Source organism: Schizosaccharomyces pombe, assembly GCF_000002945.2.
Source record: "Schizosaccharomyces pombe strain 972h- genome assembly, chromosome: I".
Taxonomy (NCBI): Eukaryota; Fungi; Ascomycota; class Schizosaccharomycetes; order Schizosaccharomycetales; family Schizosaccharomycetaceae; genus Schizosaccharomyces; species Schizosaccharomyces pombe.
In genome coordinates this window covers 94,295-106,353 of record NC_003424.3, presented here as the reverse complement: position 1 = coordinate 106,353, position 12,059 = coordinate 94,295, and the positions used below count along the sequence as shown (strand labels likewise).

Below are 12,059 nucleotides of genomic sequence, written 5' to 3'. Positions count from 1 at the left end.
TGACATGGAAGTGCCGAGAGAAAAAAACGGTTTACACATTTCAATTTCATAAGGTTTGTAGTTTGCCGTATAGTGAAATTGTGCAGGATTAATAAATTTTCGTTATTTAAAAAAACGGCCGAACTGACAAAGAGATAAGTTAATAGCAGAGACTGGATGTTTGCATTGCAGGGTGTTGGAAGCTCGGATTCACGATCGTTAAAAGCCATTCAAATAAAATTTTTAAAATCAATCCACTTTGCTTTTAATTCTTGTGTTTTGTGAAATTTATTGTTATTTTCTGATTTGTTAATTTATTTTAACATCATGCCCGCACTAATGTTCTGCGCTAAAATGTATCTAAACACTCTGCTGGACGATTACGTTATTACGATTTCTAACCATCAGTCTCCACAATGGATGGGTAATGTTTTAAGCATGGTACAGAGAAAAACAAATTTGAAAGGCCATTCAATGCACAGGAGTATAGAGAAAGCAATGTGAATAAATAGTATTATCAAAGAATGGAATAATGTTTCATTTGAAGAAAGAAATGCTCTTCCTATCGATGACTGCTTATCTGATTATTACGAAAACACAACTTTATTCATCAATCGTTTGTCGCCGCCGAGGTCATGTACATGTCGGTAGCGAATAAACTCCAAATGTTCATAATTCTATGAGAAGCCGAGAATAAGCACATTAAACCAGCCCACCATCAGTTGGGTGAAGAAACGCAGTTGGGATAAGAAAAGCCACTCATCATCATCGACGAGATAATGCAGGTCATTGAACGACGATAAAAACAAATACAAATGTAAAGCTTAAGTTAGTAATCTAAGAGTAAATTATCTATGCCATTAAAGATAATACATCACATGTTTTAGTTCTTGCAAAATCTATCTTTTAGCATTGCTGATTACCGGGTGTTGGGAAAGAAAAGCAACGGTTGAATGTCTTGCTTTTCGTTTTTAACGTCCACAACAAATTGGAATTGGGGAAGCATTAGAAACTAAGTTTTTTAATTACAACATCTCTCTTAGTTACCACCCGGCTAATTGTAGTTTTTTCGGACAAATTCAAAAAACAAAAAACAAAAAAACCATTCTGTTCATTTTATAGATAATACCAGATTGGATTTCAAACAAATCGACTACCTAATGCACCTTCAAACACTTGATGTAACAACTAGCAAAAAACTGCTATCTTTGACATACATTGTATACTCCAGAATGATAGTGTTGTAACCTTATACTACCAAATTTTATACGAATTTGTTATCCTACAAAGCTGAATACCTCGAATTTGCTTTCCTACTATGTCAAACGTATAAAGTGAATATACTGTTTAGCTTTTAAAAATTAGAGTAAACTGTTTAGTGTTTAAGCTAGAAGAAACTGATTTGTCTTTATATTAGAATACATTAGGTTGTCATTAGAACTAGCTTCCATTAGATTGATTGTCTTTATACTAGCTTACTTGCCTTGAATTCAAATCTTGACAAACGTAAACTTAGCGAACATCGGAAAAATACCCACATACAACAGGTAAAAAGACTTAACACCTCCTACCCCTTTGTAGGTAGTATACGATTATCGAGACATAGTGTGCAATGCAATCCATTACATTGTCAAGTGCTTTCTCAGCAACATTGCACTTACAAACCCTTCGATGCTCTTCTGCAAAGCTCTTTGCTTCTCTTTAAAACTCGGAGCTCATCTGTAAAGCTTACACTACTTTGTAACTGCCGTTCTTGCACACACCAAAGATAATGATGGGTAGTTTTGTTAGCGACTAAATTGAATGAAAAAATTTACCACGTCCATGTCCATACAAACACCGTATCAGTACGTATTCAATGATAAAATCCATTTCAAAATGATCAAACTATGTAGTAACAATCACGCGGTTGGCGTTCTAAGAGAAACAACTATCAACCTAAAAAAGAGACACATTATACGATTACTTTCTCTCCAGCTCCATCCATAAGCTTGCCACCACTTCTTTCCAAGTGTGGAAGATGTTGACGGTGTAGTAAAAACGTAAATTTCCTTCCAAGTCTTGGCTTGGCTTAATTTGGCCTGGCCTGGCTGATATGCCACCTGCAAAGTGGTACTTCTAAGTATGTTCGCATATTCTTATTGCCAACAAAGTCAAGTATACGAAGGAGTGTTCGGGAAATTTCCTCCAACGATAATAGATTTGCCGAGCCTTCGATTAGCATAAGAGATAGATGACCAATAGCAATAGAGAATAGGCTTCTTATTTGTTTAAGAAGCTTTAACGGATAACACACAACCAATGAACGTTCCCCACACATTCTAAGAAATCGGAATGAGAAGTCTTTGAGTTTCCAATGACTCATAAATGCACAACAGGACAGAAAACATGGGCAGAAAGTCGCAAAGATGAACAGCATCCCGCTTGTAGACATGCGTTAAACCACATTTCTTGAAAAAAGTGGTGTTCCCACTGTATTTCGTGGTATTAAATAATTCTGACCTTTTGACGATATTCTATTTCCTCAGAAAAAATGATTTTTTCATGTTGTTACTGTTTTCGGGAATGTGATCGTTTTGAGAATTAGCAGAGCTACTCGAGTGTTGTGGTTTCACCGGGAAGCTGTATTTACAACCCGAGAAAGACATTTTTCCGAGTGGCATTTGCTATCACACCGTATTTGAGCACAACGGCAAAAATAATGTGAGTCTCGATTTTGTCCAAGTTGCCTGACTCAAAAACATATATATATACACACGTGCCATCTGGGGCAGAATACCAAAGTTGCTTTTTCTAAGGAACTCTACTTTGAATACAGACATTAGCAACAATGACTAAGGACGCTGAATCTACTATGACCGTTGGTACCTATCTCGCCCAGAGATTGGTCGAAATCGGTATCAAGAACCACTTTGTTGTTCCTGGTGACTACAACCTTCGTCTTTTGGACTTCTTGGAGTACTATCCCGGTTTGTCTGAGATTGGTTGCTGTAACGAGTTGAACTGTGCCTTCGCTGCTGAGGGTTACGCTCGTTCTAACGGTATTGCTTGCGCCGTCGTCACCTACTCCGTCGGTGCCTTGACCGCTTTCGATGGTATTGGAGGTGCCTACGCTGAGAACCTTCCCGTCATTTTGGTCTCTGGTTCCCCCAACACCAATGACCTTAGCTCTGGTCATTTGTTGCACCACACTCTTGGTACTCATGACTTTGAATACCAAATGGAGATTGCCAAGAAGCTCACTTGTGCCGCTGTTGCCATCAAGAGAGCTGAGGATGCTCCCGTTATGATTGACCATGCCATCCGTCAAGCTATCCTCCAACACAAGCCTGTCTACATTGAAATCCCCACCAACATGGCTAACCAACCTTGCCCTGTCCCCGGTCCCATTAGCGCTGTCATCTCCCCTGAGATCAGTGATAAGGAGTCCCTTGAGAAGGCCACTGACATTGCTGCTGAATTAATCAGCAAGAAGGAGAAACCCATTCTTTTAGCTGGTCCCAAGCTCCGTGCTGCTGGTGCCGAATCTGCCTTCGTTAAGTTGGCCGAAGCTTTGAACTGTGCCGCTTTCATCATGCCCGCTGCTAAGGGTTTCTACTCTGAGGAGCACAAGAACTATGCTGGTGTCTACTGGGGTGAAGTTAGCAGCTCCGAGACCACCAAGGCTGTTTATGAGAGCTCCGACCTTGTCATCGGTGCTGGTGTCCTTTTCAACGATTACAGCACTGTCGGTTGGAGAGCTGCTCCCAACCCCAACATCTTGTTGAACTCTGACTACACTAGCGTTTCCATCCCTGGTTACGTTTTCTCCCGTGTCTACATGGCCGAATTCTTGGAGCTTCTTGCCAAGAAGGTTTCCAAGAAGCCCGCTACTCTTGAGGCTTACAACAAGGCTCGCCCTCAAACCGTTGTTCCCAAGGCTGCCGAGCCTAAGGCTGCTTTGAACCGTGTTGAGGTTATGCGTCAAATCCAAGGTTTGGTCGATAGCAACACCACTTTGTATGCTGAGACTGGTGACTCCTGGTTCAACGGTCTTCAAATGAAGTTACCCGCTGGTGCCAAGTTTGAGGTTGAGATGCAATGGGGTCACATTGGTTGGTCTGTTCCTTCTGCTATGGGTTATGCTGTCGCTGCCCCTGAGAGAAGAACCATTGTCATGGTTGGTGACGGTTCTTTCCAACTTACTGGTCAAGAGATCTCTCAAATGATCCGCCACAAGCTCCCCGTTCTCATTTTCTTGCTTAACAACCGTGGTTACACCATTGAGATTCAAATCCACGATGGTCCTTACAACCGTATCCAAAACTGGGACTTCGCTGCTTTCTGCGAGTCTTTGAACGGTGAAACCGGTAAGGCTAAGGGTCTTCATGCTAAGACTGGTGAAGAGCTTACCAGCGCCATCAAGGTTGCTCTTCAAAACAAGGAGGGTCCTACTTTGATTGAGTGTGCCATCGACACCGATGACTGCACCCAAGAGTTGGTTGACTGGGGTAAGGCTGTTGCTCCGCCAACGCCCGTCCTCCTACCGCTGATAACTAGATTAAAACGGACGTTGTTTGGTAAGAATATGTTACATTTAGATTACAAGAATTATTTGGATATTAGAAATACATGAATGCTTATCCTAGATAATATAAATCATAATTATAAAGGATATTTTAAAAATCTTATTTTGGGTTTGTAATTCGTTAATAGCTTTTTGGTAGGAAGTTGTGTCATTATAAATAGCGAGATGTATTATAACTTCGACAAATTTCCCTTTTCTTTTGTTATAAATGTTAGTGTGGTACAAGAGAAGTGAAGGGTTACGTAGTAAGCATAAATAATATTTTGTAGTCATATGGATTTGAACATGAAATTAGCGATTCTTCAGTAATTGGATATTTACACAAACGGCTGAAATGGATACTACTTTTTTTTATATCGCATCTGAATCTATTTGTCAAAATTATTAAAAGAAAGAATGACTATTAATTAGATAGAAGAAGTCTGCCTCTTTACCTTACATTGAAGGCTGTTTAAACGAGTGTTTGGATTAGTTAATAGCGAACTAAGTATAATCGTTGACTTTGATGAGTCAGACAAAGAATGTGTTAGAAAGCGGTTTTGGCATAAAAAGTCAAAGAGCTTTCAATCTATTATAATAATAAATAATTAATAAATTAAAATTCAAAGTGCCGTTTGAGGCTTAAAGGGCCGTAATAATTTAAACATTTGCAGTACCTTCATCCAATCCACCGTTGCCTTTTCCGAAAGGTAAGAAAGATTTATCGCAAGTGGAAGTGTAGGAGTATGACGTGGTACGAACGGGACCAGTCGAAGAAGAATTGAAGGCAAAGTCAAATCCACCAATGTAAGCTCCATTAGCCAAAACAAATCTAACTGGAACAAAGCTATCCTGTTCAAGATAACCTAAATCAAAGGTTCCCATACCATAGGCACCTATTCTCCAGTGAGCGTATGCATCATAGTTAACATTTGACCATCCAGAAATTGCCTTGTCTCCGAACCAACCGAAGAAAGCATCATCGACGTTCTTAACGAATAAACTCCAGTTATCAGTAGCAGGAACCCTGAAGAAAAATTGATAAACAATTGTTTTGCATGAAGATGAAGTGGAAGACATCCCTTCAGGATTAGGAGGATAAGCAGGAAGATAATCGGAAGCAGAATAGGTGGGAATGTCATCAAGAGATGAAAATATACCAGTAAAAAGAGGCGCACTCTGCTTTAAGTCTTTAGATCCAAAATAGGCTGGCTTATTAAAAGTGCTCACCTCGGTATAACCATTCGAAGGGTGACAGAATGTAGACTCAGAAGGCAAGTCATAATTGTATACCGCGTATTCTAATCCACGAACTCCATCACATATTTGAGTTGGAATAACTTGATAAGTTGTGGATGAAGAAACGAATGTTGTACCTGATGTTCCACTATAAATTGTAGAAACTGGTGTACTTGAAACAGTAGAGCTTATTGAACTGCTTACAATGACATTGTCAGTTGTTGAGCTTGAAGCACTTATAGTTTGAGATGATGAAGGAATGAATGAGTCAGAAGAACTAACAGTTGTGATAGGGATACTGGAAGATGAATACTCAGACGAAGTCGAACTTGAGCTGCTTATAGAAAGTTGGCCAGAGGTGGTGTTCGTAGCACTTGAAGTATGGGTTGAAATCGGGACAAATGTGCTAGAGGAACTGGATGGAGTTTCGGGGGTGATAGTAGAAGTAAACTCGGATGATCCAGAGCTATAGATGGTTGTGTAACGAACGCAACTGCCAGTTTCCACCGAGACGCTGCTTGAACGAGCAGCGCTCGTAAAAAAAAGCAGTGTAAATATTAAGGAAATGTACGAATTCATCGTAAATTTTTTAGAAAAATATTCAATCTAGCACTGATTAGAACGTGGTTCCAAATCTGTTCGGTTTTAGAAGAATAGATTATGTCTAGATTTGAACGTTCTACAAGGAGAATCGGGTTTTTTATACTAAAAAAATTTTTAAATGTGGAATTTAAGACAAAGGCTATGAATGTAACTCAACTTCTTCATATTTAGATGCTTTCTATATATAGAGTATACTCCTTGTTTTTTCCCAGCAAAGTAACTATTGGTGTACACCAAGTTTGCAAAAATGATAACCAGTGTTGCTACTTTCGGAAAATTTAAGTTGTTGCTGCGAAAATCTAAAAATATTAATAACGTTAATTGGTCAATTAGAAACGCCTAACTAAAGATCTATTCGATTCCATACAAAACAGAAGAAAGAAGTAACGATAAAATGTCTTTCATATTGGTTTTGAAATAAACCGGGCATCAAGCGAAGCTCAAGTCGAAATGAAAGCTCGAATCACTAAATCCTTTTCATTCTCATGAACCTATTTTCCTTTTTTTTTTTTGATACGTTCGGTAGCATGTTTGCTATATTCTCATCCTTTAAGTGTTTGATTTTATATAGCAAAAACAATACACAAATTGATATGATAGCTTAAAATTGTGATTGTTGGATATATACAATACGCTATTTGTAGTAAGTACGCCGCTTAATTATATTTAATGAATTTTATGGAGTTGCGTCCCGTTTTAACATTTTCTTTATTTGTCAGCTACACAGTTTGGTATCTGGTTTAACGTGTCAGCAAAACTAGACTACGTTGCGCATTACTATATGCCATATGTTAAAACACTACTTAAGATCGGCTTACAAGATAATCACGAAATACTATCCATCTATCAGTTCAGATACCCGTTGATTACAGTTTTAAAATTGATTGTAAATAGAGCTACAACTGAACCTCGTTCCTCAGCTCAGTTATAAGCTATACCAGTGTTAGATAACAATATAACAATACTTATAACAACTGTTATTTGCGTTACCTACGTATAATATAATAGATCACAAGTAAAACTCACCATAGTTTTGGTTTGTTATGTCAGCTACGCAGTCAGTATCTGTTTAAACGACCGTAGAACTGGGGTGAGTTTGCCTGTGATCTATTATATTACACTACACAGGTAGTATAAGTAGCAACTAAGTATAGGTATTGTATTAACTGGGTTATAATGTTACCTATCACTAATATAGCTCATAACTGAACTGAGGAACGAGGTTCAGTTGTAGCTCTATTTACAATCAATTTTAAAACTGTAATCAACGGGTATCTGAACTGATAGATGGATAGTATTTCGTGATTATCTTGTAAGCCGATCTTAAGTAGTGTTTTAACATATGGCTTATAGTGATTCGCAACGTTGCGTCGTAATTGTAGCGTGATGTGGTATTGTTGAACTAATTTGGCGCATTCCGAAAAGTCTTTGATATCGAAGTCTCTCAATGAAAATACTGTAGCCTCTATTCAAAAAATACCTGGTTTAGACAAATATTCAAAAGTAAATGAGCGATATATAAATTTATTATAAAGTCCCGAACGTATATCATCGCAATATTTAAAAGCTAGGCGATGATAGCAAAGCTTATGATTATTTGTATACCTCTGCCGTACTATGTTTTTATTTTATTTTTTCAACCTTATAAGATTAGGATTATTATAGAGTAGCAACCTTTAAATTGTAAACGCATTTTGAACGCTCCATACTTGTTTAATCAGCATTAATGCGCAGCATCGTGAAATATGTAGTTGAAATATATGAAACCTGCTTGTTGGTTTGTCAACTCATGTAGATTTCCTTAAACATATAAAAGTACGAATTGATTTTTTAAAAAATGTACACAATGAAGATTAATCATCTGAATTATTAAAGGGTAAAATGTTATTGTGAATTGTTTCAGCTATAATAAATTTGATTATTAGTTTGAATCTGGTACTTAATATCAAGTTCTCAATATAATGTCGTATTAACCTTCGTGCTTAGTTAGGTGTGCTCAATAGCTTGAGAAATGACCTGCGGATGTTTTTAGTATCCTTTCAGCCGAAAGAAGTTAATTGAATAAAGGTTGCAGAATAACGTATCATATTAAGGAAAACTGATTTTATTTTATGGTTGGTTCAATAATGTTAACCGATTTTTTCAACCTTATAAGATTAGGATTATTATAGAGTAGCAACCTTTAAATTGTAAACGCATTTTGAACGCTCCATACTTGTTTAATCAGCATTAATGCGCAGCATCGTGAAATATGTAGTTGAAATATATGAAACCTGCTTGTTGGTTTGTCAACTCATGTAGATTTCCTTAAACATATAAAAGTACGAATTGATTTTTTAAAAAATGTACACAATGAAGATTAATCATCTGAATTATTAAAGGGTAAAATGTTATTGTGAATTGTTTCAGCTATAATAAATTTGATTATTAGTTTGAATCTGGTACTTAATATCAAGTTCTCAATATAATGTCGTATTAACCTTCGTGCTTAGTTAGGTGTGCTCAATAGCTTGAGAAATGACCTGCGGATGTTTTTAGTATCCTTTCAGCCGAAAGAAGTTAATTGAATAAAGGTTGCAGAATAACGTATCATATTAAGGAAAACTGATTTTATTTTATGGTTGGTTCAATAATGTTAACCGCTGAATAGTTAAATCAAATATGTTCAATTACTGAATGGCATATAAACCTCTAAGTAGTTTCTCTAAGCAATACTACAATCCGATCATTTATGCACTTTATATTTTATCGTACTTAGGAAGCTTGATTGGGTAAATTAATTGATTAAACTTGAATAGTAAAAATCTTTGGATGTTGAATTAATTATTAAGTTGGTTGCTGAATCTAATTCTACAGAATTTGTTTATTGTACTGTGTTTTGCGACCACTTACGCATATCTCATTTCTTAGTATAGTCTTATATTTAACGCTTTCATACCAACTAACGAATTCAACCACATTTTTTAATTTACAAATAATCATGGACAAACAAATTAAACATACGAAAAGGTACACTGTATAAAAAAAAAAGAGCAGCCTCAATTTTATTCCGTGAACATCAACACGAGTAGCCTACATCTATCTAAAAGACAAAAACCCAGCGCGCAAGTATAACTAAAGAAAGGTGGGAAATTAGTTATTTTGATAAAAGTGTGTTGTCTGATACAGACTTGGATTCCACGTTAAAATGGATTTTGCCATTATCTTTTCCAAAATCTCAAATTTTCGACTCCTTAAAGTCAACTTCAAAACGCCAGATGCACTTTGTAAGTAACTACTGACAAACAACGTTGCTCCGAAAGTAATCGAAACCGCTTTAACATTCAAGAGTAGCTTAGGGAGTTTTTGATAGTTATGGTGCTTTCCATGGTATAATGTCTTTATCTCAATTTGGATAACAGCAATACTCTATTTCCTTGCATAAAGGGCATTTTTGCTCTATGCGGCAGGAGCAGCAGGAGTAGCAGCTGCCGCCGGAGTAGCAGGAGTAGCAGCTGCCGCCGGAGTAGCAGCTGCAGCAGCTACAGCTGGGGTTATACCTGTGAGTGGATCAGGGCAGGTTCTGAAATATGTGATGGGACCAGTAACGGTAAAAGCCTCGTTACAGCCATCGCAGTCACCATCACCAAAGCTACCCAGAAATGCTAAGCGCCTTGCAAGTTGGTTTCTGCGACCGCAACCGTTGTTCTGTTCAGACTCACAGCATTTGGGTTTCTTCTTCTCACAGCATTTGGGTTTTTTCTTCTCACAGGACTCCTCATCATCACTGCTATCATCATCACTGCTATATTCCCAATGATGGTGAGATTTTTTGTGTTCCTTGTGATGACGAGGAGGAGGAGGAGGATACCAGTAAGTTGGCTGCTGATGTTGGACATTGGGCTTTCCATCAATAGTAACTTTGTTAAAGGCATCAATTAAAACCTTCTTTTGCAAAATATCTAAGCTATCATCTTGCTTGTAAGAGCACAAATTTCCGAGACCCATTTTTAAAGCTGAAAAGTTTTACTAAAGTTAGACTTTTGTGTGATTTTTTTGAACAGAAAATTCAAAAAAATACTTTTAAAGATAGAAAAGTTGAAATGACTTTCCCTGTATTCTGAAGAAGAAATGCTTTGATTGATGGCTGCTCCTGTAGTTTTCTTTTTTAAAAAAACCGATTTCTAGTTAAGTGAGTAAAAAGAAATGGTAAGAACTGAATTAAAAGTTGGAATTTCCCCTTTCTTATATAGTTTTTTTTTTGTTTACAGTGGATGCTTTCAGCATAAACACATGTTTTGTTTATTAAAAAAAATGACGTATAATCATTTTTGGAGTTTCATGATTGGCTAAAACAAAATATTTTTAAAAATAGAGTTATAAGTCCCCATAAAAGAAAAAAAATACGTTGATAAAGGCACGAATCGCAAAGCTTCAATTGTTTACGTTCAAGCAAAGCATTAATGTAAATTCAATTCCTAGAGGTTTATTGGTTAGATTGCTTAGTGCCTTTGTTCGTCAAGTTAGTGTTTCGATGCCGACGGGATAATCGTGGGCGTAAAGATTACTACACTAGCCGTTTTTTGTTTACACTGTGACGAACAACCACAAATTCTATTATGCTATACATGGAATTAAGGATCATTGTTTTGTTTGCATTTAATTAGTTTACTTTTTTAAATTCTTTAAGTACGTCTTCTCTGATTCTGAAAACATTTGCTTAAGGCAAATGTTCGCATCATGAACACAAGTTGTAGGCTATCTTTAACTGTATCGCATAAAATACATCAAATATATACAAAATATTCGATTATTGGGTTGGCTTTTTGAAGAAAGATTTTCGTTTTCTGAGGCAATCAGATATAAAAATTTTCAAAATTGTTAATTGTTATGAATTTATTCCTTGTGTTTACGTTTAGCAAAGTGATTTTTTGTTTTTATGTCAAATTGATTATTTTTATGAACATCTTGTGACTATCTGGTTATGGTTCTTATATGTTACTAAGATAGCCCATGTCTTGTAACAATAATTTTTCTAGTATAACATAAAGTTTGTAAATACAGTCATGCCCTATAAGCTGATTTCGATAGAAAAACAATTCGGTTAAGGATGTTATATGGTTAGTTTGAATTAAATTTTTCTGAAATAATATCACAACGTTGTATATTGACTTCACCACATTACACTCAGCATTAGGTTTTACAATTGCATATCCTTAAAATTTTTCTAAATAACAAAATAGACTATAACGAGCTAGTTCAGTCGTCTATTCGATTTGAAAGCAAAAGTGGTGAGGTCAACTTTATAGTAAATTTCGGTGATTCGTTATTCAAACAGCTCTTCACCATAATATTATAAAATCTTTAAAACTTATGAGCAATAATAACAGAAGTTCAACAGAAAGTGATGGAAACATTTTAGAAAGGATCACTTGGTTAATAGCCGTATACGCTTAAAAATTTTATTACTATAAGGAGAGACGAAATGATATTAGATGTGTTTTTAAAAACGTTGGATTCGTAAGCGTGATACTGACAACTTTATTTAACGTTTGTGGTGATCAATCCTATATTAATATAAGTTGGGTAAAATAATCTCATTCGCTTAATGAAAAGCTTAAAGTCGTTTATTGCTTAACAATATAGAAACATTTAAAAAAAATTCAATTGTCACTAAGTTTTAGAATTATAAATTCGGCATTTTTTATTTGCA

The 12,059-nt window shown here is 36.2% G+C and overlaps 4 protein-coding genes and 8 long non-coding RNA genes across 12 annotated transcripts, besides 3 other annotated features; 6 read left to right on the top strand and 6 right to left on the bottom strand.

Moving 5' to 3' along the window:
• Window positions 1-5: part of an LONG TERMINAL REPEAT that runs on past the window's edge.
• Window positions 6-394: 389 nt separating this feature from the next.
• On the top strand, window positions 395-2,058 carry SPOM_SPNCRNA.2049. Its single transcript, NR_191416.1, has one exon. It is a non-coding gene; the product is annotated as a non-coding RNA (long non-coding RNA).
• Window positions 1,401-2,413, bottom strand: SPOM_SPAC1F8.08 (uncharacterized protein; the record flags this gene model as incomplete). Its single annotated transcript, NM_001018197.2, has 1 exon — window positions 1,401-2,413. One exon carries the CDS (start codon window positions 2,411-2,413, stop codon window positions 2,051-2,053), a length of 363 nt encoding a protein of 120 aa, NP_592797.1. The 3' UTR covers window positions 1,401-2,050.
• Window positions 2,414-2,756: 343 nt separating this feature from the next.
• On the top strand, window positions 2,757-4,639 carry pdc101 (putative pyruvate decarboxylase). Its single transcript, NM_001018196.4, is given in 2 exon segments — window positions 2,757-4,482; window positions 4,482-4,639. Coding segments are annotated over 2 exon segments (1,710 nt in total). The 5' UTR covers window positions 2,757-2,809; the 3' UTR covers window positions 4,519-4,639.
• SPOM_SPNCRNA.2048 lies at window positions 2,787-3,090 on the bottom strand. Its single transcript, NR_191415.1, has one exon. It is a non-coding gene; the product is annotated as a non-coding RNA (long non-coding RNA).
• On the bottom strand, window positions 3,502-3,837 carry SPOM_SPNCRNA.2047. The gene has a single exon (NR_191414.1). It is a non-coding gene; the product is annotated as a non-coding RNA (long non-coding RNA).
• A 124-nt stretch (window positions 4,640-4,763) lies between the features above and the next one.
• On the top strand, window positions 4,764-5,094 carry SPOM_SPNCRNA.2046. The gene has a single exon (NR_191413.1). It is a non-coding gene; the product is annotated as a non-coding RNA (long non-coding RNA).
• Window positions 4,923-6,521, bottom strand: pfl8 (glycoprotein). Its single transcript, NM_001018195.3, has one exon. The coding sequence runs from the start codon at window positions 6,341-6,343 to the stop codon at window positions 5,186-5,188; it is 1,158 nt and encodes a 385-aa protein (NP_592795.1). The 5' UTR covers window positions 6,344-6,521; the 3' UTR covers window positions 4,923-5,185.
• SPOM_SPNCRNA.607 lies at window positions 5,214-7,308 on the top strand. Its single transcript, NR_150968.1, has one exon. It is a non-coding gene; the product is annotated as a non-coding RNA (long non-coding RNA).
• Window positions 7,126-7,366: an LONG TERMINAL REPEAT.
• Window positions 7,367-7,397: 31 nt separating this feature from the next.
• Window positions 7,398-7,832, top strand: SPOM_SPNCRNA.2045. Its single transcript, NR_191412.1, has one exon. It is a non-coding gene; the product is annotated as a non-coding RNA (long non-coding RNA).
• Window positions 7,412-7,723: an LONG TERMINAL REPEAT.
• A 1,555-nt stretch (window positions 7,833-9,387) lies between the features above and the next one.
• Window positions 9,388-10,564, bottom strand: isp3. The gene has a single exon (NM_001018194.3). The coding sequence runs from the start codon at window positions 10,352-10,354 to the stop codon at window positions 9,806-9,808; it is 549 nt and encodes a 182-aa protein (NP_592794.1). The 5' UTR covers window positions 10,355-10,564; the 3' UTR covers window positions 9,388-9,805.
• On the top strand, window positions 9,829-11,195 carry SPOM_SPNCRNA.606. Its single transcript, NR_150967.1, has one exon. It is a non-coding gene; the product is annotated as a non-coding RNA (long non-coding RNA).
• A 192-nt stretch (window positions 11,196-11,387) lies between these two features.
• On the bottom strand, window positions 11,388-11,759 carry SPOM_SPNCRNA.2044. The gene has a single exon (NR_191411.1). It is a non-coding gene; the product is annotated as a non-coding RNA (long non-coding RNA).
• Window positions 11,760-12,059: the final 300 nt, after the last annotated feature.

Excerpts from the sequence above, each read along its gene's own strand:
- pfl8 (NM_001018195.3), bottom strand. The coding sequence starts at position 6,343 with ATGAATTCGTACATTTCCTTAATATTTACACTGCTTTTTTTTACGAGC.
- isp3 (NM_001018194.3), bottom strand. The coding sequence starts at position 10,354 with ATGGGTCTCGGAAATTTGTGCTCTTACAAGCAAGATGATAGCTTAGAT.